General features: G+C 50.0%; 1 protein-coding gene across 2 annotated transcripts in view; it reads left to right on the forward strand.

Annotated features, from left to right (window-relative positions):
* Positions 1 to 26,449, forward strand: part of MPND (MPN domain containing) — an 80,500-nt gene that overhangs the window by 15,995 nt on the left and 38,056 nt on the right. For both annotated transcript variants that reach the window (XM_075352513.1, XM_075352514.1), the window contains exons 3-5: positions 634 to 867; positions 6,658 to 6,769; positions 11,280 to 11,352. In XM_075352513.1, the coding sequence (XP_075208628.1) occupies positions 634 to 867; positions 6,658 to 6,769; positions 11,280 to 11,352 (419 nt within the window). The remainder of the gene's footprint in view (positions 1 to 633; positions 868 to 6,657; positions 6,770 to 11,279; positions 11,353 to 26,449) is intronic.

A 26,449-nucleotide genomic window follows, 5' to 3' on the forward strand; every position in this document is an offset into this window, starting at 1 on the left:
CACCCCATTAGGCCCGTTTCACACGTCAGTGAAAAACACTGACGTTCTTCACTGACGTGTAAAACACGCACATGTCCCTCCGTGATCCCGTGATTGCATATGTACATAACTCACCTGCCTTCACTGCTGCTGTCCATGGTGCTGATCTCCTCGGGGCTCCAGCGTCCGCCCACCGCTCTCAGCACCTACTTCCTGGTCGGCAGTTCCTGCTTTCATGAATATTCATGAGCCAGGCAGGAGCTGCCGAGAGCGGAGCAGGCACAGCGAATCGCAGGCAAGGTAAGTTGAAAATTTTTAATATTTAATATGTCCGTGATGTTCTTGTACGTGTTTCACTGATCACACACGGATCACACCACAGTGTGGTCCGTGGGTCATCAGTGATGCCAGACAAAAACTGACATGTCTCCGTGCAGAATCACGGCCAAGGGTGCACGCTGCACGGAGACACGTTCAGTGTAAAATCACTGATGTGTGAGCAGACCCATTGATTAAAATGGGTCTGCGTATGTAAGTAATTCTGGTACGTATAAAAAAAAAAGCACAAACGTACCAGAATCACTGACGTGTGAAAGGGGCCTTACAGAGGCTGAATTGGATTTTACAAATCACCTCTTTTTATTCCTTTTTTAGGGAAGGAAGTTTGTTGGTGATCTCTTACTGGATGGGAAAATTATTTGGCAAGAAAGTGGACAAGCCTTTAACTCTCCCAGCGCATGGGCTACACACTGCAAACGTCTAGTTAACCCCGCTAAGAAATCTGGCTGTGGATGGGCATCAGTACGGTACAAAGGGCAAAAGCTAGACCAATATAAGACTGCATGGTTGCGACAGAACCAGCTTCATGGCTCAATGACGACTGAAGGCGTAAGACATTATTTTCTGTGTTGTAAATGAATTTCTTTGTCGCTCCATTGGGAGACCCAGACAATTGGGTGTATAGCTTCTGCCTCCGGAGGCCACACAAAGTATTACACTCAAAAGTGTAACCCCTCCCCTCTGCCTATACACCCTCCCGTGCCTCACGGGCTCCTCAGTTTTATGCTTTGTGTGGAAGGAGGCACACATCCACTCATGCATTCCCATTTTAGTCAGCAGCAGCTGCTGATGTTATCGGTTGGAAGAAAAGAGGGCTCCCACGGGGCCCCCGGCATGCTCCCTTCTCACCCCACTACGTCGGCGGTGCTGTTAAGGTTGAGGTACCCATTGCGGGTACGACGGCCGGAGCCTCATGCCGTATTTCCTTCACCATCCCTTGGGGGCTCTGGGAGAAGTGGGATCCTGAGCGGTCATCCAGGTACTGGGACCGTGCTCCCTCCGCAGCCCCTGTGTGGAATCTGCCGGACCGGAGTATTTTCTTTATCAGGGACCGGGCCCTGCATCTGTCAGGTACTCTGTGTCCCCATGGGGACGGTTCATGGAGCGCCTGGCACCCGGACGCTGCAAGGGCTGCTAGGCCGTGAAAGCCGGGGGACTTCCGCGCCGACCGCGCCTGTTTGTCGGCCGCGGTCATAAATTTAGTCCCCGGCTTCAGTTGCGGCCTACTTGCAAAATCTCGCCCCCGGACCTGTCTGTCAGGGTAGGGGCGGGACAGCCGACCGGACGCTGCCTGGGACACACAGCGGCTGCTGATCCGTGAAAGCCGGGGGACTTCCGCGCCGACCGCGCCTGCTTGTCGGCCGCGGTCATAAATTTAGTCCCCGGCTTCAGTTGCAGCCTACTGGCAAGACTCCCGCCCCCGGACCTGTCTGTCAGGGTAGGGGCGGGACAGCCGTCCTGACGTCAGCAGTGAGGGCCGGAGCATCCTGTATGCTTCCTCCCCCCTCTTTGATCACAATAGGGACCCCAGATTCCCGCACTTTTTCCTGGTGCCGCCCACCGCTCCACTCCCCCTCTGAGAGCTCCAGCAGCCATTTTTTTCAATTCTGCGCTGGAGAATCATCAGGAAAGAGCTCTTCACCGCTGGGAGAGCTAGAGCAGGGAATCTGGAGGACACACACGCCGCTTTTTAGCGGTCGGTAAGCCACACCGGTCATCCGGTGCTTGTCCCCCTGGGTTGCCTGAATAGATACGTATTATATATCTTTATATATATAGATCTCTGTTCGGCCGGGCTGTATACTCTTCCCTTATACCCTCTGTGATCACTCTCCTGGGACACAACAGCATGTCGTCCACAAGGAGCAAGAGCGCTAAGGCACAGGGTTTCTTTGCGACCTGTACCTCTTGTGGGGCTATGTTGCCTGCGGGTTCCACCTACCCTCACTGTGAGCAATGCTCGACCCCTGTTACACTGACTCAGCCGGAGCCGCGACCACTTGTGGGCCCCTCGGCTCAGGTAGACCCCCATGCTACCACTGTCCAGGCGGCAGGGACAGAGTTTGCAGTGTTTGCTGAGAAGCTCTTTGAGTCACTTTCACAATCCATGGCTAAGTCTATGGACAAATGGTCTGCCAAGCTGCTAGAAGCCTTGCAGTCCAGACCGGTCCTTACACAGACCCAGGACACTGTTGGATCGGCGCCTCCAGGTCCCTCTCGGTCCACGCCGCAGCGCGCTCCCGGGGTGGGCTCTAGGTTTCACGTGGAGGACTCCTCCACGGACCACAGCCCCAGACCAGCTAAGCGGGCCCGCTTGGAATCATCAGCTTCATCACGCTGCTCAGGTTCCCGGCTGGAGGACTCGCTGGAGGACGAGGCGGAGGTCGCAGCTCAGGGCTCTGACCATGACGTTGCCCTCAACCTTGATACACCTGAAGGGGACGCCTTAGTAAATGATCTTATCTCGTCCATCAACCAGGTGTTAGATCTATCTCCCCCACCTCCACCTATAGAGGAGTCGGCTTCTCAGCAGGAGAAACACCAGTTTCGGTTCCCCAAACGTACACGGAGTGCGTTTTTCGACCACTCTAACTTCAAGGATGCTGTCCAGAAACCCAGAGCGGTTCCGGACAAGCGCTTTACTAAGCGCCTTGCTGACACACGTTACCCCTTCCCCTCTGACGTAGTTAAGGGTTGGGCTCAGTGTCCCAAGGTGGATCCTCCAGTCTCTAGATTGGCGGCTAGATCTGTGGTATCGGTTGCAGATGGCTCATCGCTAAAAGATGCCACTGACAGGCAGATAGAGCTCCTGGTGAAATCCATCTATGAAGCCACGGGCGCGTCCTTTGCCCCGGCTTTTGCAGCCGTGTGGGCACTCCAAGCTATCTCGGCTTGTCTAACCGAGATTAATGCGGTCACACGTACTTCTGCTCCGCAGGTTGCGTCTTTGACTTCTCAGGCGTCGGCGTTTTCTTCATACGCCATGAATGCAGTCCTAGACTCTGCTAGCCGTACAGCGGTCGCATCCGCTAATTCTTTGGCAGTCCGCAGAGCCATGTGGCTGCGCGAATGGAAGGCAGACTCGGCTTCCAAGAGATTCCTAACCGGTTTGCCGTTTTCTGGCGACCGATTGTTTGGAGAACGATTGGATGAGAGGGAAAAGACTCCTCCTTACCCCAGTCCAGACCGAAGCGACCTCAGCAACGTAAGATACAATCGAGGTTTCGGTCCTTTCGCCCCTCCGCCAAGTCCCAATCCTCTTCGTCCAATAGGCCGGAGAAAGGTCAGAGGAACGCCTACGCGTGGCGGTCTAAGTCACGCCCCCAAAAGGCTGCCGGAGGCACTGCCTCCAAGGCGGCCTCCTCATGACTCTTGGCATCCCCGAACCGCATCCTCGGTCGGTGGCAGGCTCTCCCGCTTTTGCGACACCTGGTGGCCACATGTTCAAGACCGATGGGTGAGAGACATTCTGTCTCACGGTTACAGGATAGAGTTCATCTCTCGTCCTCCAACTCGTTTCTTCACAACCTCCCCCCCCCCCCTGCTCGGGCCGACGCACTTCTTCAGGCAGTGGCCGCTCTGAAGACAGAAGGAGTTGTGATTCCCGTCCCCCCTCAGGAACAGGGGCGCGGCTTTTACTCCAACTTGTTCGTGGTGCCAAAGAAGGACGGTTCATTCCGTCCCGTTCTGGAGCTCAAACTGCTCAACAGACATGTGAGAACCAGACGGTTCAGGATGGAATCTCTCCGCTCGGTCATCGCTTCGATGTCACAGGGAGACTTTCTCGCATCGATCGACATCAAAGATGCTTATCTCCATGTGCCGATCGCACTCGAACATCAACGCTTCTTGCGTTTCGCCATAGGGGACGAACACCTTCAGTTCGTGGCATTGCCTTCGGCTTGGCGACAGCCCCACGGGTTTTCACCAAAGTCATGGCATCCGTTGTGGCGGTCCTACATGAGGCGCCTCATGCACTTCCTAGGGAAGATGGTGGCAGCGATGGAGGCAGTGCCCTTCGCGCAATTTCATCTACGCCCACTCCAATGGGACATTCTCCACAAGTGGGACAAGAGATCGACTTCCCTCGACAAGAATGTCTCTCTTTCCCTGGCAACCAAGACGTCTCTTCAGTAGTGGCTTCTTCCCACTTCTCTATCGCAGGGAAAATCCTTCCTGCCCCCAACCTGGGCTGTGGTCACCACGGACGCGAGCCTGTCAGGGTGGGGAGCAGTGTTTCTCCACCACAGGGCTCAGGGGACCTGGACTCCGAGGGAGTCTTCCCTTCAGATCAATGTTCTGGAGATAAGGGCAGTGTATCTAGCCCTATTGGCGTTCCATCAGTGGCTGGAGGGCAGGCAGATCCGTATCCAGTCGGACAACGCCAATGCAGTCGCCTACATCAATCACCAGGGAGGCACTCGCAGTCGTCAAGCCTTCCAGGAAGTACGGCGAATTCTGCAGTGGGTGGAAGCCACAGCATCCACCATCTCCGCAGTTCACAGAGCTCTGGCGGCGGATGCATTAGTACAGGATTGGTCGCAGTTTCAACTGCCTTATGTGTTTCCTCCTCTGGCGATGCTACCCAGAGTATTACGCAAGATCAGGTCCGACTGCCGCCGCGCCATTCTCGTCGCTCCAGACTGGCCAAGGCGGTCGTGGTACCCGGATCTGTGGCATCTCACGGTGGGTCAACCGTGGGCCCTTCCAGACCGCACAGACTTGCTGTCACAAGGGCCGTTTTTCCATCTGAATTCTGCGGCCCTCAACCTGACTGTGTGGCCATTGAGTCCTGGCTCCTAGCATCGTCAGGGTTATCTCAGGATGTCATTGCCACTATGAGACAAGCCAGGAAACCGACGTCCGCCAAGATCTATTACAGGACTTGGCGGATATTCTTGTCCTGGTGCTTTGTGAATGGGTTTACTCCCTGGCCTTTTGCCTTACCCATTTTTCTTTCCTTCCTTCAATCTGGAATGGATAAAGGTTTGTCACTAAGCTCTCTCAAGGGACAAGTATCGGCGCTCTCAGTATTTTTTCAAAGGCGCCTGGCCAGGCTCCCGCAGGTCCGCACGTTCCTGCAAGGAGTATGCCACATAGTCCCACCTTACAAGCGCCCACTAGAGCCCTGGGACCTTTACAGGGTGCTAACGGCTCTTCAGAAACCACCTTTCGAGCCGCTGCGAGATGTCTCCTTATCACGTCTTTCGCAGAAAGTGGCATTTCTAGTGGCAGTTACATCACTCCGAAGAGTGTCGGATCTTGCAGCGCTGTCATGCAAAGCCCCCTTCCTGGTTTTTCACCAGGATAAGGTGGTTCTGCGTCCTGTTCCGGAATTTCTCCCTAAGGTGGTATCTCCTTTTCATCCAATCAGGATATCACCTTACCTTCTTTTTGCCCTAATCCAATTCACCGATGTGAAAAGGATTTGCACTCATTAGATCTAGTGAGAGCACTCCGGTACTACGTGTCTCGCACAGCGCCCCTGCGCCGTTCAGATGCACTCTTTGTACTTGTCGCCGGTCAGCGTAAGGGTTCGCAGGCTTCCAAGTCAACCTTGGCTCGGTGGATCAAGGAACCGATTCTTGAAGCTTACCGTTCTTCGGGGCTTCCGCTTCCTTCGGGGCTGAAAGCCCATTCTACCAGAGCCGTGGGTGCGTCCTGGGCATTGCGGCACCGGGCGACGGCTCAGCAGGTGTGTCAGGCAGCTACCTGGTCTAGCCTGCACACTTTCACGAAACATTATCAGGTGCATACCTATGCTTCGGCAGATGCCAGTCTAGGTAGGCGAGTCCTTCAGGCGGCGGTTGCCCACCTGTAAGAGGGAGCCGTGTCGGCTCTATTTATCGAGGTATTCTTTTACCCACCCAGGGACTGCTTTTGGACGTCCCAATTGTCTGGGTCTCCCAATGGAGCGACAAAGAAGAAGGGAATTTTGTTTACTTACCGTAAATTCCTTTTCTTCTAGCTCCAATTTGGAGACCCAGCACCCGCCCCTGTTCCCTTCGGGCTTGTTGTTCAATTGTTTCTTTGGTTTCAGTTCTCCGAACATCCTTCGGATTGAATTTACCTTAGACCAATTTATAAGTTTCCTCCTTCCTGCTCTTGCACCAAAACTGAGGAGCCCGTGAGGCACGGGAGGGTGTATAGGCAGAGGGGAGGGGTTACACTTTTGAGTGTATTACTTTGTGTGGCCTCCGGAGGCAGAAGCTATACACCCAATTGTCTGGGTCTCCCAATTGGAGCTAGAAGAAAAGGAATTTACGGTAAGTAAACAAAATTCCCTTCATTGTGCCCCTCAGTATCTTCTCCTATGTCTTATACTCCTACTTGCTGCAGAGTCCATTAAGCGAAGGGGAGGAATATGATCTACTTGAGGTAGAGGGAGATATGGACTCCAGATGTGGAAAGATATGTAACATTGAACCAAATGGCAGTAAAAAAGAACAAGGTAATAGATAAAGCAAGCTAATATTGTGGACAATGTCTGAATATATATGTTGTGTTTCCCCAAACATAAGTTCGACCTCAAAAATAAGCCCAGGCAGGAATTTTCGGACTTTTCGGAGTTTGGCTTAAATATAAACCTACCCTGAAAATAAGTCCCAGTTGCGATTCAATAATGAAGTGTCTATGTAGCTATAAAAATTAAAGAATATTGCATGACACTTCATTATAGAAAGCAGACACCCCCAAAAAGAGAGAAGACCGACACAGACCCAGCAATCATACTCACCAGACTCCGATCAGCTACAGCTGGCAGGTGCTGATGGTGGAAGGGATCTCCCACAGTGATCATGCATCACTGTCAGGGCCCTCATTGTTTCGCTGACACACCCACATTGGGTCCAGGATCCCTCCGCTTCCTCACACACACACACACCTCATGTGATACTATACTGCTAGTAACTGGAAGGGAGAACGGAAAGGCTGTGGAACGCATCGAGGACCTGCGGTGGAACGCATTGTGGAGCAGATCCTTGATGCGTTCCACTGCAGGTCCTCGATGCGGTCCACTGCAGGTCCTCACTTTGCACAGCATGTCAGATCCCCCTGTGACTGGACGCAGTATGTTTTCACCAGATGTGTGTGTGTGATGTTACTGCGATCGCATGTGTGGTGTGTGAGAGCGGAGGGATGCCGGTTAAAAGCAAGGGGAGACTGCTGTGGAACACACGAGGATCTGCTGGGAGTGACGCAGATGTCCAGGGTCTGGTATGTGTGATTCTCCTGGGGGGTCCCTGACTTTTTTGGGGGTTAAACTTCCCTCCCAACTTGTGTTTTAGCCGTCACGTATTTTTCAGGGCAAAAAAATAATATAACACTGTCTTATTTTCTGGCAAACACGGTGTATATATTTTTGATGTCATGAGGCATATTTGTCATCTGCACTAACCTCCACAAATAGTTGAAGCATAACTGTTGTTTTTATTTCATAAATCAATATTACACAGGAAAATAATCAAGTCTGTAATATGTCTTATGACAAATCAGCTTCTTTCTCTGCCAGAATTGATCAGTCATTGTCACAATTCTTAATTCTGAGGTAAAATCTGTATTCAGTGAAGACTTTCCATTACGGAGATAGATGAGAGTTGCTACTCATAAGATTCTCTCTCTATTGAAGGGAGAGGAGGAGGGCGGAGCTCTGTCTCTAGCTCCTCCTCTTCCTCTAGCTCCTCCCTCTGTAGCTATCTCAGTAATGGAAAGCCTTCACTGAATACAGATTTTACCTCAGAATTGATAATGTTGATAATGACTGATCCATTCTGGTGGAGAAAGAAGCAGATTTGTCTGATAAGATCTATTACAAAGTTGCCTATTTTCATGTGCACTATTGATTTCTGAAATAAAAATTAAAATTACGGTTATACTTTAACTTCCTTCAGTTTGATTATGGTGATTCCAAATGTATGTAGTTTTTGTTTATATTTTATAACTTTTATAGAAGAAATACACAGAAACAAATAATTTGTTTTTACATTCTGCCTGAAGGCCCATTTACACACAGCAACATCGCTGCTCACTTCTCAGTTTCCTCTATTTTGCAGGTCTGTACAATTATTAAAACTACTATTAGACAAAAAGTATCTATTTAAAAAAAAAAAAAAAATCTTTTAGGGGGGTATAATTAGGAGAATAGAAAAAGGAATTGTAGTATTATTTTTCGTACTTTTCATTTACAGCATTTCCTGTACAAGAGAAATACTTATATAGCTTTATAATATGGATCGATTTTATTAGTGATATCCAATTTATATAATTTTTTTTTTACACTTTTCAACTTTTTATTAAAGAAAATGAGTGCCCTAATCTGATCCAGATCTCATTGATGGTAGTCACGTCTCCGCTTGCCATAGCTTCCCCTCGACATCCTGCAGTTGCTCGTCATTGGTGCCGATGAGCTCACAGAAGGAGCCCTTTTCTTCGATCAAGTGCCACTGTCACTATTAACAGCTGAGCATATGATGGGTTAAGTCAGGAGGCTGGCTGTGTAGATCAGTTTGGCTAATCGCCCCAGTACAGAAGGTGTATGGTGGGATCAGCATAACGTACATATACATCATGGAAAACAAAACCAATAGAAAATGTAGCCAAAGACAATACAATAGTAAAATATGAAATTTTATTAAAGATCATAATAAAACCAATAAACTGCAAGGGATAGTAATGAAAAAAAGTGCCGAGGCACCACAAGACTCAAGCAGTGAATTGAAAACAGACAATAAATAGATTATATAAAGATATAAATATGTATCACATTCTAATTATCTGTCCCCATCAAGGGTATAGCAGTAATTGAAATAGATGTAAAACTTCAAAAAACGTATAATCTAATTAACTGTTTGCATATCGCTAAAGGGCATGTATACAGGCAAAAGGAGCCAAGGACAAATACCCAGGAGATCCCATCATAGGGGTTAATTACCTGTCGCCATTAGCCACTGCTGAGCCACACCAACACGTGTTTCGGCCGTAGCCTTTGTCAGGGAGGTGTGGTGTGAGCCTGGTTGTTGGGCCTATAGTACCGGTAGACGGTACCCTAAGACAACCTCTGGCGAGGACATTTAGATTTCCATTACAACAAGGCTGCTTTCACAGTACGTTTTTTTTATCATGCGTCATGAACGTTTTTTTGCTGTAACAGTGGATCCTGTTTTACAAAGAAAAACGCATGCAAACGCAGGTGTTGTTTTGCAGGATCCTGTCACTTGAAGTTTATGGGCGGGCATTGAAGTCATGTGATCGGAGTGAGGGGAACTGAACGTAACAGACTGGGAGCCGGCATCTGACAGCTGCAGATGCTGGTAACCAAGGTAAACATCGGGTAACTAAGCGAAGTGCTTTGCTTGGATACCCGATATTTACCTTGGTTACGAGCGTCCGTAGCTGCTAGGAGCCAGGTTGCCTGCTCCCTGCACCCGTAACCAAGGTAAACATCGGGTAACTAAGCGAAGCGCTTTGCTTGGTTGCCTGATATTTACCTTGGTTACGAGCGTCTGCCGCTCTCAGGCGGGGGAGAGAGGGAGAGGGAGAGAGGGAGGAGGAGAGAGAGAGACTGATCACGCCAGGCTGGTTTCTGGGCATGCTCAGTAGAGCAAGAAGGATCCTGTCTATCAGCATGCCAGCATTGACATGCGTTTGCGTGCAGTATAGTCAGGATCCAGTGAAAAACAGTATTTAGACGCAGCTCAAAAACGCTACAAGTAGCGTTTTTGAAAAAAGTTGAAAAACTGCAAGTCGCTGGATCCTCACTATAACGCACGCAAACACATGTGAACGCATGTTGACGCGAGTCCATTGCAAATGCATTGAAATGAAAACGCATTTGCACTGGATCCGTTTTTGCGTTAAAAAAACGTTCATGACGCATGTTAAAAAAACGTAGTGTGAAAGCAGCCTAAGATGGTTTTTCCATATCATCTAAATTGAACATCTACATATTTTTTGTAGAATTGCTCTGTCTGACAAGTAAAATGTATCCAATAAATGTTTTCAGTTCCCTTGTAATTGTTTTTGACATCGCCTGATGATTAGTCTTCCAATTTTTGTAAAAAAAAAAAATCACTGTCCTCCTATCATTTCAAAGTGACTTGTGCACTACTGAGTCATCATCTAGGCTGGACCTTAATTTTACCAAAAGGTAAAAGGAGCTTATGCACACACTGTAATTTTTCCCTTTAAAAGCTCATTAAAGTGATATTTATATTTTGGGGATTTGGGAGTTGAAATAGGTGGGTTGCGTAACGGGCTGCATTTGCTATTGTTACAAAAATGAAGTGGTACATCACTGAGCCCGGCTGAGAACACAGACCATCCCCTACTTTCATATGCCGATATCTAAAAAATTGGAAAAAACCATATACAATAAGACCAATTGAGTTCAATATACGCAAAACAAAAAACCTCAGTTTCAATTAAAATTTAAACTTTTATTGATATAGTTTAAAAATTTAGACACCCATTAATAGTGAACACACAAAGGGCATAGATGATGAAGGGGAGGAGCTAAATATATGGGGTCCCTATAGCACCCTATGGGACCTTGCTCCTACCTACCAATGGAGGGTATGACGCCGTAACTGTTTTGGGCGCCCCCGTTCCACGTCGGCTTACCCTCTCTATGCCCTGGATAGTTAGTGAATTAAAATAGTAATTACACTACGGATGGCCATACAATAGTACTAGAATGTATTAAGTACGGTACATCACTGAGCCCGGCTAAGAACACAGACAGTCCCCTACTTTCATATGCCGATATCTACACAGATAAGAAACCGGAAAACTTCTGCTCCCCAAATAAGTGTTGAAATGCATTGCATTTTTAATGTTGTTAAATTCTATAAACTATGCTTTACCCTTTGCATACCTCATATGTACAATTAGTATTGTCTTGTAGTGTTATTTACTTAATTATGTAGGCACACATTCCGTTTCTCACAAGAGGATTGTTGTTGCAGATATGAGGTGCAGTCAAGCCGAAAGCCGTACACCTGTGAAATTTTCTACACTAGGCAGCCGGGATTCAACAAGGTACAGTACAAACCAGCACACTGCTATTTATCAACAGTTAAAAAGTATTTTTCTTTTACCTAATTTTTCTAAAACAAGCCTAGATACAGCAGACAACTGGGGGCTAATATTATTAGGGTGGGAAGGGCCATCGTTATTTGGCCCTTTCCAGCCTAACAATAGCAGCGCAGTCCACAGCCACCCCAGAAGTGGCGTATCCATAAGATGCGCCAATTCTGGCACTGGGCCCAGCTCTTCCCATTCCCTAGCTGCCACTAATTCCTAGATTAGTGATGGCAGGCATCTATGAGATACCCCCATTACAAATCTGTAAGTGAAACTAAAAATAAACACAAACACTCAAAAAATCCTTTATTTGAAAAATAAAAAACAAAAAAGCACCCTCTTTCACCACTTTATTAACCCCCAAACACCCCTCCAAGTCCGACGTAATCTACACGAGATCCCACGGCGATTCATCTCTGCTACATCCCAGTCTTGTCACAGTGAGCGTCATAGAACATGACTGCCCGCTGTGAGATCCATGCAGCAAGTGAAGTGATCCGCGCGATAAGCGATGACGTCACTCAGGTGATTTGCGGTCACAGCATGAGTCCATGTGTCCTGGAGTCAGTGACTGAAGTCAGCCGCAGGTGGAGGACTCACCGGAGTGATGTCACTGCTGATCACGTGGCACATTTCAGTCGCGGCAATTTGATTTGCAGTCACAGGTGGAGGACGCCAGCTGTGACCGGAAATCACCTGAGTGACATCACCGCTTATCGCGCGGCTCACTTCATTTGCTGCATGCAGCTCACAGCGGACAGTCTTGTTTTATGGCGCTTGCTGAGAACGTTAGATGTAGCAGTGCTGGAAGCGTCATGGAACCTCGTGTGTATTATGTTGGACCTGAAGGGGTGTATGGGGGTTAATAAAGTGGTTAAAGAGGGTGTTTTTTTGTCTTTTATTTTATTTCAGATAAATTATTTTTTTAGATGTTTGTGTTTATTTACTTTCACTTACAGATTAGTGATGTCTCATAGACGCCTGCCATGACTAATCTAGGACTTAGTGGCTGCTGTGGGCTGCCATTAACGCCGTCATTAACCCGATTGCCACCGCGCCAGGGTATTCGGGAACAGCTGGGTAAAGTGCCGGGACTGTAACCTTTAATGGATGCGGCAATTTCGGGCAGATGCTGGCTGATATTTTTAGACTGGGGAGAGCCTAATAACCATAGGCCTCCCCAGTCTGAGAATACCAGCCCCCAGTTGTAGGGCTTTATCTTGGCTGGGTATCAAAATTCGGGGAACTGTACTCAGTTTCTTTTTTTTTTTTTTTTAAATTATGTATTTACTTTAAGATATAGACTCGCCCACTGGCGTCCGTGATTGGTTACAGTCAGACAGCTGTCACTCAGCGTGGGGGCACGTCTGACTGCAACCAAACACAGACGCTGGTGGGCGGGAAAACAGTGAATATGTATGAGCCTATGTTTGTCGCTTATGACAAATAAACTACAATGTGCGCACTTTAAATCTGACTTCTCATAGACTTTGCTGCAAAGTCAAAAGTGAGAAAGTTTTGACAACAAAACTGCACCAAAAACACGTAAAAAAGAGCAACGTGCATATATAGCCTTATTGTGCCAACCTTGACCATAAAAACTGCAAACGAACATTTGCGGTAATTTGTACGGAGTCTTTTACTCCTCTGTCCTGCTCATCTTTGCAGAATTATCTTTTCAGCTGGAGGATTTTCAAGCTTTGATTGCTCATTTAAAGTGGATCTGTCATCAGATTTCACAATACAAATGCCATATACAGTTAGGTCCAGAAATATTTGGACAGTGACACAATTTTCGCGAGTTGGGCTCTGCATGCCACCACATTGGATTTGAAATGAAACCTCTACAACAGAATTCAAGTGCAGATTTTAACGTTTAATTTGAAGGTTTGAACAAAAATATCTGATAGAAATTGTAGGAATTGTACACATTTCTTTACAAACACTCCACATTTTAGGAGGTCAAAAGTAATTGGACAAATAAACCAAACCCAAACAAAATATTTTTATTTTCAATATTTTGTTGCGAATCCTTTGGAGGCAATCACTGCCTTAAGTCTGGAACCCATGGACATCACCAAACGCTGGGTTTCCTCCTTCTTAATGCTTTGCCAGGCCTTTACAGCCGCAGCCTTCAGGTCTTGCTTGTTTGTGGGTCTTTCCGTCTTAGGCTATGTGCGCACGTTGCGTACTAGCCCTGCAGATATTTCTGCAGCGATCTGAAGAGCACATGTGCACTTTAGATCGCTGCAGAAATGTCCGTAGTGAGCGCCGATTCCATGCGCTCTGCCTGCAGCTCCTCCCATAGACAGAGCAGGAGCTGCCGGCAAAGCGCAGGAAAGAAGTGACATGTCACTTCTTTTTGCGCAGCGCTTCGGCAGTAGCCGAAGCGCTGCGCTCTGAGACGCCACGTGCGCACGGCCCCTGCACAATCTCCATAGACTGTGCAGGGGACGCAGGACGCATGCAGTTACGCTGCGCTGCAAAGCGCAGCGTAACTGCATGAATTTACGCAACGTGCGCACATAGCCTTAAGTCTGGATTTGAGCAAGTGAAATGCATGCTCAATTGGGTTAAGATCTGGTGATTGACTTGGCCATTGCAGAATGTTCCACTTTTTTGCACTCATGAACTCCTGGGTAGCTTTGGCTGTATGCTTGGGGTCATTGTCCATCTGTACTAGGAAGCGCCGTCCGATCAACTTTGCGGCATTTGGCTGAATCTGGGCTGAAAGTATATCCCTGTAGACTTCAGAATTCATCCGGCTACTCTTGTCTGCTGTTATGTCATCAATAAACACAAGTGACCCAGTGCCATTGAAAGCCATGCATGCCCATGCCATCACGTTGCCTCCACCATGTTTTACAGAGGATGTGGTGTGCCTTGGATCATGTGCCGTTCCCTTTCTTCTCCAAACTTTTTTCTTCCCATCATTCTGGTACAGGTTGATCTTGGTCTCATCTGTCCATAGAATACTTTTCCAGAACTGAGCTGGCTTCATGAGGTGTTTTTCAGCAAATTTAACTCTGGCCTGTCTATTTTTGGAATTGATGAATGGTTTGCATCTAGATGTGAACCCTTTGTATTTACTTTCATGGAGTCTTCTCTTTACAGTTGACTTAGAGACAGATACACCTACTCCACTGAGTGTGTTCTGGACTTCAGTTGATGTTGTGAACGGGTTCTTCTTCACCAAAGAAAGTATGCGGCGATCATCCACCACTGTTGTCATCCGTGGATGCCCAGGCCTTTTTGAGTTCCCAAGCTCACCAGTCAATTCATTTTTTCTCAGAATGTACCCGACTGTTGATTTTGCTACTCCAAGCATGTCTGCTATCTCTCTGATGGATTTTTTCTTTTTTTTCAGCCTCAGGATGTTCTGCTTCACCTCAATTGAGAGTTCCTTAGACCGCATGTTGTCTGGTCACAGCAACAGCTTCCAAATGCAAAACCACACACCTGTAATCAACCCCAGACCTTTTAACTACTTCATTGATTACAGGTTAACGAGGGAGACGCCTTCAGAGTTAATTGCAGCCCTTAGAGTCCCTTGTCCAATTACTTTTGGTCCCTTGAAAAAGAGGAGGCTATGCATTACAGAGCTATGATTCCTAAACCCTTTCTCCGATTTGGATGTGAAAACTCTCATATTGCAGCTGGGAGTGTGCACTTTCAGCCCATCTATATATATAATTGCCTTATTCTGTCTGTCTGTCATGCTCCAAAATTGTGTCACCGTGACAGTGTCACCGTGACATGTCCTTACGGTGACACAAAGCTGATTGGCCGCTGGGCTCGCCATGGCCCCGCCCCCCACACCGATTGGCCGCTCGCCCAGGCTGCGCCCCCACACGGATTGGCCAGCCGCTCGCCCAGCCTCCGCCCCCCCCACAGATTGGCCTCTCGCCCCGGCACCCTGCAGGCATTGGCAATTCGGCCACGCCACGCCCCGCCCCCCTCACGCAACGCACGTTAGCTCTGGCCCCGCCCACCTCCCCACGCGCATTCCCCGAACTGACAGGGCTGTCACGGAGGTGAGTACTGTACTCCCCCCCCCCCTCTCCCCCTCCCGCGCATTCCCCGAACTGACACGGCTGTTAAGGGGGGTGAGTACTGTACTCCTCCCCCCCATCCCCCATCCCCCGCTCGCACGGGAGTGGTGTGGGCTCCCGTGCGAGCGGGGGACGGGATACGTTGGCATGGTTACAAGCGCATCGAGGTCCTGTAGCGGCGGAAGATCCACACGCACACACACACACACACACACATCAGCTCACACTCACTCTCACACTCACTCTCACACACACCTCACACACACATCACATCGCATCCACACACTCACAGCATCCGGCGATATCCCTTGCTTCTCGGCCTCGATACTGTGCTGTTGTGACCTTCCAGGACCTGACGGAGGATCACATGGTCAGAAGCATGTGGTATCTCCGGATGTTGTGACTGTGAGCGCGTATGTGCGATATCGTCAGTGTCTGTGTGTGTGAGTGTATGCGATCGGGTGTGTGTGTGTCGGGATCGGGTGTGTGTGAGTGGATGCGATCGTGTGTGTGAGTGGATGCGATCGTGTGTGTGAGTGGATGCGATCGTGTGTGTGAGTGTCGGGATCGGGTGTGTTTGAGTGTATGCGATCGTGTGTGTGAGTGGATGCGATCGTGTGTGTGAGTGTCGCCAGAGGAGGGGACAGAGAGGGGCTGAGGCTGGGGACAGAGAGGGGCTGAGGCTGGGGACAGAGAGGGGCTGAGGCTGGGGACAGAGAGGGGCTGAGGCTGGGGACAGAGAGGGGCTGAGGCTGGGGACAGAGAGGGGCTGAGGCTGGGGACAGAGAGGGGATGATGCTGGGGACAGAAGGCTGATGCTGCGGGTAGAGAGGCTGATGCTGGTGCAGCATGGGGGATGGATTACAATGGGGGGTGCGCAGCATGGGGGATGGAGCACGTTTGGGAGTGCGCAGCATGGGGAATGGAGCACGTTTGGGAGTGCGCAGCATGGCGGATGGAGCACGTTTGGGAGTGCGCAGCATGGCGGATGGAGCACGTTTGGGAGTGCGCAGCATGGCGGATGGAGCACGTTTGGGAGTGCGCAGCATGGCGGATGGAGCACGTTTGGGAGTGCGCAGCATGGCGGATGGAGCACGTTTGGGAGTGCGCAGCATGGCGGATGGAGCACGTTTGGGAGTGCGCAGCATGGCGGATGGAGCACGTTTGGAAGTGCGCAGCATGGCGGATGGAGCACGTTTGGGAGTGCGCAGCATGGCGGATGGAGCACGTTTGGGAGTGCGCAGCATGGCGGATGGAGCACGTTTGGGAGTGCGCAGCATGGCGGATGGAGCACGTTTGGGAGTGCGCAGCATGGCGGATGGAGCACGTTTGGGAGTGCGCAGCATGGCGGATGGAGCACGTTTGGGAGTGCGCAGCATGGCGGATGGAGCACGTTTGGGAGTGCGCAGCATGGCGGATGGAGCACGTTTGGGAGTGCGCAGCATGGCGGATGGAGCACGTTTGGGAGTGCGCAGCATGGCGGATGGAGCACGTTTGGGAGTGCGCAGCCTGGCGGATGGAGCACGTTTGGGAGTGCGCAGCATGGCGGATGGTGCACGTTTGGGAGTGCGCAGCATGGCGGATGGTGCACGTTTGGGAGCGCGCAGCATGGCGGATGGAGCACGATGGGAAGTGCACAACGCACCACACACACACACACACACACTGGGAACCACAAACAACTGCCCTACACAGACACCTACACACACAGACAACGCTGCACACACACAACACCCAACACACAAACACCGCGGCACACACAAATATACGCACATACCGCACAACACACACATTTCACAAAACATACCTCCCCCCAAAACACACCACACACACACAAACCGCGCAACACACAACGCTACAGACACACAGCGCTCCACAAACAACGCAACACACATACAATACCGCTCTCACCCCCGTCACACCCAGACAACACCCAGAACATCTACAGCGCCTACACAAACACTTGGTAACTACACACAACATATATATATATATAACAAAAATCATACATGAACTACACAATACGTAAATTCTAGAATACCCGATGCGTAGAATCGGGCCACCTTCTAGTATTATATATATAATTGTATTTCTGAACATGTTTTTGTAAACAGCTAAAATAACAAAACTTGTGTCACTGTCCAAATATTTCTGGACCTAACTGTATTATTTATATTTATTAAGCCTGATGGGGCTAGTGTATTAGTTTTGAAAAGCAATGTCAGAGTGGCTGTCAAATTCTGATAGCTGCAGCCTGTACTGAGCAGTATAGGTTGTCAAGAGCAGGAGGAATACTGATTAGCGGTAGTCAAGCTAGGAGGGTTAATATTAAAGGGAATCTGTCACCAGCTTTTTGTTAAGGCTACTTTCACACATCAGTTTTTTGCCATCAGGTTCAATCCGGAAAAAAACGGGTAAAACGGATCCAGTACCGCATCCGTTTTTTCCCCATAGACTTGCATTGTTACCGGATTGTACCGGATGGCTTTGCGGTGCATCCGTTTTTTTCCGGATGCGGCAAAATAAATAAATGCGGCGGCCGGAGGCAACGTAGCTTGCAACGTTTTTTTGTCCGGCAAAAAAAACGCATCGCGCCGGATCCGGCGCGATACGGCGTGTTTTACAATAGAAGCCTATGGACGCCGGATCCGGCGTAATGCGGTAAAAAACGGATGCGGCCGCCGGATCCGTTTTTGTTAACTGCGCATGCACCAATGTAATTAACAAAACGGATCCAGCCAAAAACCGGACGAAAAGGATGCAAAAACGGATGCAAACCGTATCCACCGGATCCGTTTTTTAACGGATCCGGCATAACGGATCCGTTAAAAAAACGGATCCGGTGGATACGGTTTTCACTTTTTTTTCAGGATCCGTTGGATCAGGAAAAAAAAGGACTGTGCCTGAATACAGAAAACTGATGTGTGAAAGTAGCCTAATTCATCTGAAAGCAGCATAATGTAGGGAAAAAGACCCCGAGTCCTGTATTACATCTGCTGCACCCAGTAAACTATCAGCATTTTTAGATGTAGCAGAGCTCAGAAAGCTAACTCTGCCCACACCTCTGATTATCAGTTTTCTGTGTGCATTGTATATTGACAATAAAATGCTAAAAACAGTGCTGGGAGAATGGTACAGGATGCACGTGGGTAGCTAGACCGGCAATGATAATTTCTTCATCGTTCCTATGGGAGACCCAGACCATGGGGTGTATAGCTTCTGCCTCCGGAGGACACACAAAGTACTACACTAAAAAGTGTAGCTCCTCCCTCCGAGCATATACACCCCCTGGATAACCAAATATAGCCAGTTCAATGCTTTGTGTTCAGGAGGCACACATCCACACATGCATTCTCATCTGATTTTTGATTTTAAAGAGTTTGAAGAAAAGCGGGTCCAAGCTGGACCCCCGGCATGTCCCTTCTCACCCCACTGTGTCGGCGGTGTTGTTAAGGTTGATTTCAAGGCTGGAGCCTTACATGCCGCGCTCCTTCACCATCCCTCGGGCTCTGGCTTAAAGTGGGAGCCAGCACGGTTCTCACTGCTTTTCAGGAGACCGGTCTCCATCCGCAGCCCTTTCAGGACCCTGCCGGACGGAGCACTCATCCCTCAGGGACCTGGCCCTGCGTCTCACAAGCTAAGTATTTGAGACGTTATTGCAGGGGGTCCCTTGCATCTTTATTGTTGGGGAGAGTGTGTCAGTTTACTTTTGTGACATTTCCGGCCGGTTCTCTGGTTTTCACCTGAGAACCGCGCCGAGGGTGCCTGCGCGCCGGCCGCATTGTAAAATTTAGGCCCCGGCTTCGGCTCAGGCCTAGTTTCGTTTTCACTGCCCCTGCATGTCAGTCATGCAGAGGGACAGTGCGGCGCCGCCCACCGGCTGTTCGGCACAGGGGAGGACACTCCTCTCTGAAGAGATGTTTCCCTCCCCTGTATATCTCCTTGGCCCTCCGGCTCCCGCTCTTGGACTAGGCCCCGCCCCCTCTCCTCGCTTCGGCGCCATTTTATCAGCGTTCTCACACTGATCGGCGCTGGCTGCTGCATCTCTGCATAGCCTGTCTGGGGGTCCGAGCTGTGGGATCCGGAGGGCACACAAACGGTCTGGTAAGCCACAACCTCTGCTTGTGGACCTTCTTATACACTCTCTGGGGGTCATTCTGAAGGAGTGTGTTCTTTACTGCAGAGCCCCCACCTCAGCAGCATGTCTCACACTAGGAGCAAGGCTGCAAGGCTGTACTCAATATGCACTGCATGTAAGCTCGTACTGCCTGAACAGAGCACATATCCACATTGTGATGCCTGCTCTAACATGGTGGTGCCTCAGCCTGGAGTCTCCCCAGTGGTCCCTCCGGCTGCTCCGGCCCCGGTGGCTGAACCCCCGGCTTGGGTAGAATTGTTTTCTAAGTCTATCTCCCAGTCCTTTGCCGACTCCATGGGAGAGTTGTCCCGGACTCTGCTGAGCATGCATCAGCCCCCTTCTCAGGGCGCCTCTGCTGCTTCGGCTCGCTCTGCAGAGCTCACAGAGGATTCTTCATCTGCTCCCAGACCCCGTCCTCCTAAAAGGAGACGCAGGGTCCCCTCTCCTTCCTCGTCCCGCGGCTCCGATTCACGAGCTGACTCGCAGGACGAGGAGGATGTCTTTACTGGGGGCTCGGACGCTACCTCCATGTGCCCCATTGATCTGACCGAGGGTGATGCAGATGTTAGTGATTTGATTGCGTCCATTAATTCTGTACTAGACCTCAATCCGCCAGTATCAGAGGAGCAACACTCTCTGGCAGAAAAGCACCAGTTTACCTCGCCTAAGAGAACAAGGAGTGTGTTCTTTAACCACTCCAGTTTTCAGGCCACTGTGTCCAAGCCCAGAGCCTGTCCTGACAAACGCTTCCCAAAGCATGGTTCTGATGACCGTTTTCCTTTTCCACCAGAGGTGGTCAAGGAGTGGGCTCACTCACCAAAGGTAGACCCTCCGGTGTCTAGACTCTCAGCCCGGACAGTTGTATCTGTGGCTGATGGCACCTCACTTAAGGATCCCACTGACCGTCAGGTTGACCTCCTGGCCAAGTCTGTCTATGAGGTGGCAGGGGCCTCGTTCTCCCCATCCTTTGCAGTAGTGTGGGCTCTCAAAGCCATCTCTGCTTCCCTAGAGGAGATGCATTCCCTCACTAGGGACTCTATGCCTGAATTGGTTGCCTTAACTTCCCAGGCATCAGCCTTTTCAGCCTACGCCATGTCTGCCATGCTGGAGGCTTCTCACCGCACTGCGGTGGCTTCCGCTAATTCCCTCGCTATCCGCAGGATCTTGTGGCTTCGAGAGTGGAAGGCAGATGCTTCTTCAAAGAAGTACCTTGCTGGGCTCCCATTTGCTGGGACCAGGCTGTTCGGTGAACAACTGGATGAAATTATTAAGGAGGCTACTGGCGGGAAGAGTACTTCCTTGCCACAGACTAAAACCAGGAAACCTGTCCAGGGCAGGAACCAGTCGAGGTTTCGTTCCTTTCGTTCCTTTAACTGGTCGTCCTCTAAGCCCTCGGCCTCATCCACTAACTCAGCCAAGGACCAGAAGCCCACCTGGCGCAAGAAGCCGCGTCCACAAAAGTCCGCAGGAGCTGCTGCCACCAAGGCAGTTTCCTCTTGACTATCTGGCCGAGCCAGCAACGTCCTTGGTCGGTGGCAGGCTCTCCCACTTTGGCGACGTGTGGTTTCAACACGTCTCCGATCAGTGGGTGCAGGATATCATCTCCCACGGTTACAGGATAGAATTCTCTTCCAGCTCGCCAAACAGATTTTTTCTGTCAACTCCTCCCTGCTCCAAGGCCGCCGCCTTCTCTCAGGCCGTGGCATCCTTGCAGGCCAACGGAGTAATTGTACCGGTTCCCGCCAGGGAACGGTTCAGAGGTTTCTACTCAAATCTCTTCCTAGTCCCCAAAAAGGACGGTTCCTTCCGGCTCATCCTGGATCTCAAGCTTCTCAACAAGCATGTTCAGGTGCGGCATTTTCGCATGGAGTCTCTGCGATCAGTCATTGCCTCAATGACCCAAGGAGATTTCCTGGCATCCATCGACATCAGAGATGCCTATCTGCATGTGCCAATTGCAGTTTCACACCAGCGTTGGCTACGTTTTGAAATCGGAGAGGAACATTTCCAATTCGTGGCTCTCCCCTTCGGGTTAGCCACGGCCCCTCGAGTATTCACCAAGGTCATGGCAGCAGTAGTTGCGGTTCTGCACCTCCAGGGGTTGGCAGTGATTCCTTACCTGGACGACTTTCTAGTCAAGGCTTCATCCAGTGCAGACTGTCAGCGGAGTGTCTCGCTCACTCTCGCCACTCTTGTTCAATTCGGGTGGCTTGTCAATCTGCCCAAGTCCACTCTGACCCCGACCCAAAAACTCACGTACCTAGGGATGCAATTCGAGACTCTGCCGGCACTTGTCAAGCTGCCCTTAGTCAAACAGCAGTACCTCCATCTGGCGGTGCGCTCTCTGCTGAGGCCCCGCCGTCATTCCATCAGGCACCTCATGCAGGTGCTGGGTCAGATAGTGGCGTCAATGGAAGCGGTTCCCTTTGCCCAGTTCCATCTGCGTCCTCTGCAGCTGGACATTCTCCGCTGTTGGGACAAGCGGACTTCTTCCTTGCACAGGTTGGTGGCTCTGTCGCCACAGACCAGGAGCTCTCTTCAGTGGTGGCTTCGGCCCCTCTCTCTGTCTCAGGGACGCTCCTTCCTGACCCCGTCCTGGGTGATCCTCACCACGGATGCCAGTCTATCCGGCTGGGGAGCAGTATTTCTCCACCACCGAGCACAGGGCACTTGGACTCCGTCCGAATCAGCCCTCTCGATCAATGTGCTGGAAATCAGAGCTGTGCTCCTAGCTCTCGTATCCTTTCACCACCTGTTGGCGGGCAAGCACATTCGAGTCCAGTCAGACAACGGACAGCAGTTGCCTACATCAATCACCAGGGCGGGACTCGCAGCCGCCTGGCAATGTTGGAGGTTCAACGCATCCTTCAGTGGACGGAGGACTCCAAGTCCACCATATCCGCAGTCCACATCCCAGGCGTAGAAAACTGGGAGGCAGATTATCTCAGCCGTCAAACCGTGGACAGCGGCGAGTGGGCTCTGCATCCGGCAGTGTTCCGGTCGATCTGCCGCAAGTGGGGCACTCCGGAAGTGGATCTAATGGCATCCCGGCACAACAACAAGGTCCCGGTTTACGTGGCTCGCTCCCACGATCCTCAGGCCTTTGCAGCGGACGCGCTGGTTCAGGATTGGTCCCAGTTCCGTCTGTCTTACGTGTTTCCCCCTCTAGCTCTCTTGCCCAGAGTCCTGCGCAAGATCAGAATGGAGGGCCGTCGGGTCATACTCATTGCTCCAGACTGGCCCAGGCGAGCTTGGTACCCAGACCTGCTCCATCTGTCCGTAGAGGTGCCGTGGCATCTCCCGGACCGCCCAGACCTTCTCTCACAAGGTCCGTTTTTCCGCCAGAATTCTGCGGCTCTCAGATTGACGGCGTGGCTCTTGAGTCCTGGATCCTGACGGCTTCCGGCATTCCTCCCGAAGTCATCTCCACTATGACTCAGGCTCGGAAGTCTTCCTCGGCCAAAATTTATCACAGGACTTGGAGAATTTTCCTGTCCTGGTGTCGTTCTTCCGGCCATGCCCCTTGGCCTTTTTCCTTGCCGACCATCCTGTCCTTTCTACAGTCCGGTCTGCAGCTAGGACTATCCCTCAATTCCCTTATATGACAGGTCTCGGCTCTGTCAGTGTTGTTCCAGCGGCGTATCGCCCGACTGGCTCAGGTGCGCACCTTCATGCAGGGCGCATCTCACATCATTCCACCTTACCGGCGGCCTTTGGATCCCTGGGACCTTAATCTGGTCCTCACGGCCTTACAGAAACCCCCCTTTGAGCCTCTTAGGGAGGTTTCTTTGTTTCGTCTTTCACAGAAAGTCGTCTTTCTGGTGGCCATAACTTCTCTCAGGAGAGTCTCTGATTTGGCTGCGCTCTCTTCGGAGTCACCTTTTTTGGTTTTTCATCAAGACAAGGTGGTTCTCCGTCCGACTCCGGACTTTCTCCCTAAGGTGGTGTCCCCTTTCCACCTTAACCAGGACATTTCATTGCCTTCCTTTTGTCCGGCTCCTGTTCATCGCTTTGAGAAAGCGTTGCATACTTTAGATCTGGTGCGGGCGCTCCGGATCTATGTGTCACGCACCGCTGTTCTTAGGCGGTGCACCTCTCTTTTTGTGCTGACCACAGGTTAGCGCAAGGGTCTCTCGGCTTCTAAACCAACCCTAGCTCGTTGGATTAGGTCGGCCATATCCGATGCCTACCAGTGTACTCAGGTGCCTCCCCCGCCGGGGATCAAGGCACACTCGACCAGAGCTGTCGGTGCCTCTTGGGCTTTCAGGCACCAGGCTACGGCTCAGCATGTCTGTCAGGCTGCCACTTGGTCTAGTCTGCACACCTTTTCGAAGCACTACCAAGTGCATGCTCATGCTTCGGCAGATGCGAGCTTGGGCAGACGCATCCTTCAGGCGGCTGTCGCCCATTTGTGAAGTTAGGTTTCGCCTACTTCTCAGTTTTCTGTTTATTTCCCACCCATGGACTGCTTTGAGACGTCCCATGGTCTGGGTCTCCCATAGGAACGATGAAGAAAAAGAGAATTTTGTTTACTTACCGTAAATTCTTTTTCTTATAGTTCCGTAATGGGAGACCCAGCACCCTCCCTGTTGCCTGTTGGCAGTTTCTTGTTCCGCGTGTTATCACCGGCTGTTGTTGTAGACAGAGGCTCCGGTTGTTCCGGTTTTTTGCTCTATCTTTACTTGTGGGTGGCTATTCTCCTTCAGCTTTTGCACTAAACTGGCTATATTTGGTTATCCAGGGGGTGTATATGCTCGGAGGGAGGAGCTACACTTTTTAGTGTAGTACTTTGTGTGTCCTCCGGAGGCAGAAGCTATACACTCCATGGTCTGGGTCTCCCATTACGGAACTATAAGAAAAAGAATTTACGGTAAGTAAACAAAATTCTCTTTTTTCTACTGATGAAACACTCATCTTCAGGGTTGTCCCATGAAAAGGTATATAATATTTGCAAAAATGTGCGGGATGTATTTACCTTTGTGTTCATATTTTTCATGAGCATATGTGAGTTTGTGCTACATGACGTACATATCAGTCATGCTGATCACACCGAAGCAATCAGCTAATATACATAGCCAGTTGTAACTGCTATTGGTGTTCTCAATGAGCCTAACCGTTCAACCCCTTATATGCTGCTGTCAATAATGAGAAGCGTTTAACAGCTGGAGAACGCTTCCTCTTTCCACCCATTGGGCCCCCTTGCTACCCCGCAAGATTGTGGCATGCTTAAAGTCTATGGGTTTCTTTGTCACCTGGAGCCTTCACAATGGCATCCGGGTCTGTGATACCCTATTGGGAGCCTATACTGACCCTAAAACTGGGGCCCTTGCACTCACCCTAACCCTGGAGGTACCCTCTTTGGTAGGGAGGTCCAGGTCACCACCCTAGGCCCTATCTCCTGTCCTCGTCCCTGATGTGATGACCCCCCTCCACAACTCACCACTCGGGGTGAATGGGCAAGAACAGGAGTTAACACCCCACCAACAAATATGGACAGACAGGGGTAACAGCAACAGCAAAACCTACTCTTACACATGACAACCACACACAAAGGAGCCACAAAAGGTGCATGAGGGGAGACAACATTAAAGGGGGGAATAAACAGACTACTGAGGAACTTCCAAACCAGAACACAAACACCTGAGAATGCTGCAGGAAACTCCAATACTGCAGCCAACAAAACAACTGAGAGAGTAAATATTAGCTCCTTCCACCTCCTGGCCAAGCTTCCTAATGATAGAAAATAACCAGCACCCTCTGCTCGATGTAGAGGATATATATAGAACTTGGGCATGGTCCCCACCGGAAACACGTGACCAGGAGTTGCTGGAATTAACCTTCTCCTCCCCAAAGGAAAGGGAATTCATTTAATCTGCAGATTCCCACAAGACCAAGTGAGACTCTGACCCAGAACATGTCACCAAACTCTGCAACAGAGGAAATCCGTGACAACTATAGAATATCACATCACGTGTTGTTGTTGGTTTTTGTTTGTTGTTCTTTAAAGGGAACCTGTCAGGAGAAATTTCGCCCAAAACCTAAAAGATTCACCCTCTGCAGCTCCTGGGCTGCATTCTAGAAAGGTCCCTGTTATTATTGTGCCCCATGTGAGACCAAAATAAAGACTTTATAAAGTGGTACCTTTTTGTATTCAGATAGTGTAAATGTGACACGGGGGCGGGCTTTCTGGCGTCCGTTATTCTGCCTCCTGGTCCTGTATGCTGCCCCCATCGCTCCTTTCCATAGCTGATGCACCGCCCACTGCTCCAGCCATCCCCGCGCATGCCCAGTGCCAGTCTCACGGGACTGAGCAGTGTGACCGCTGGTGACGTGTGCGCAGGCAAGTGATTATGGGCGGGGCTGTGATTGTTATCAGCAAGTACCCGCCCATAATCTCGTGAGCGCGCAAACCTCACCAGCGGTCACACTGTGCTCAGGGTAGTGCTAGACTGTATGGGCTGCTTCCAGGGATGACGTCCCTTTTGTCACGTGATAGGGGCGTGTTCAAAATACTATAAAATATGACAGGTTCCCTTTTAAAGACAAACACCCTCTTTAAAATCCCAGTTAATAAAATGTGCAATCTGGATAAAAAATTAAATAACACACATTTGGTATTGTCTTGTCCGTAAAAATACTCTTTATAAAACTATATAATTACCTTCTGAATGCAAAAGCAAAACAATAAGTTACTAACTTTTTTTCTTATCCACTGTGACAAAAAAGTTAATTAAAAAGTGATAAAAAAAAAGTTGTCTGTACCCAAAGCTGGCACCAGTGAAAACAACCTATCCTTCAAAAATAAGCCCTCACGCAGCTCAGTTGATGGATAATTATAAAATGTACAAATGATTTTTATTTT

Source organism: Anomaloglossus baeobatrachus, chromosome 1, assembly GCF_048569485.1.
Source record: "Anomaloglossus baeobatrachus isolate aAnoBae1 chromosome 1, aAnoBae1.hap1, whole genome shotgun sequence".
Taxonomy (NCBI): Eukaryota; Metazoa; Chordata; class Amphibia; order Anura; family Aromobatidae; genus Anomaloglossus; species Anomaloglossus baeobatrachus.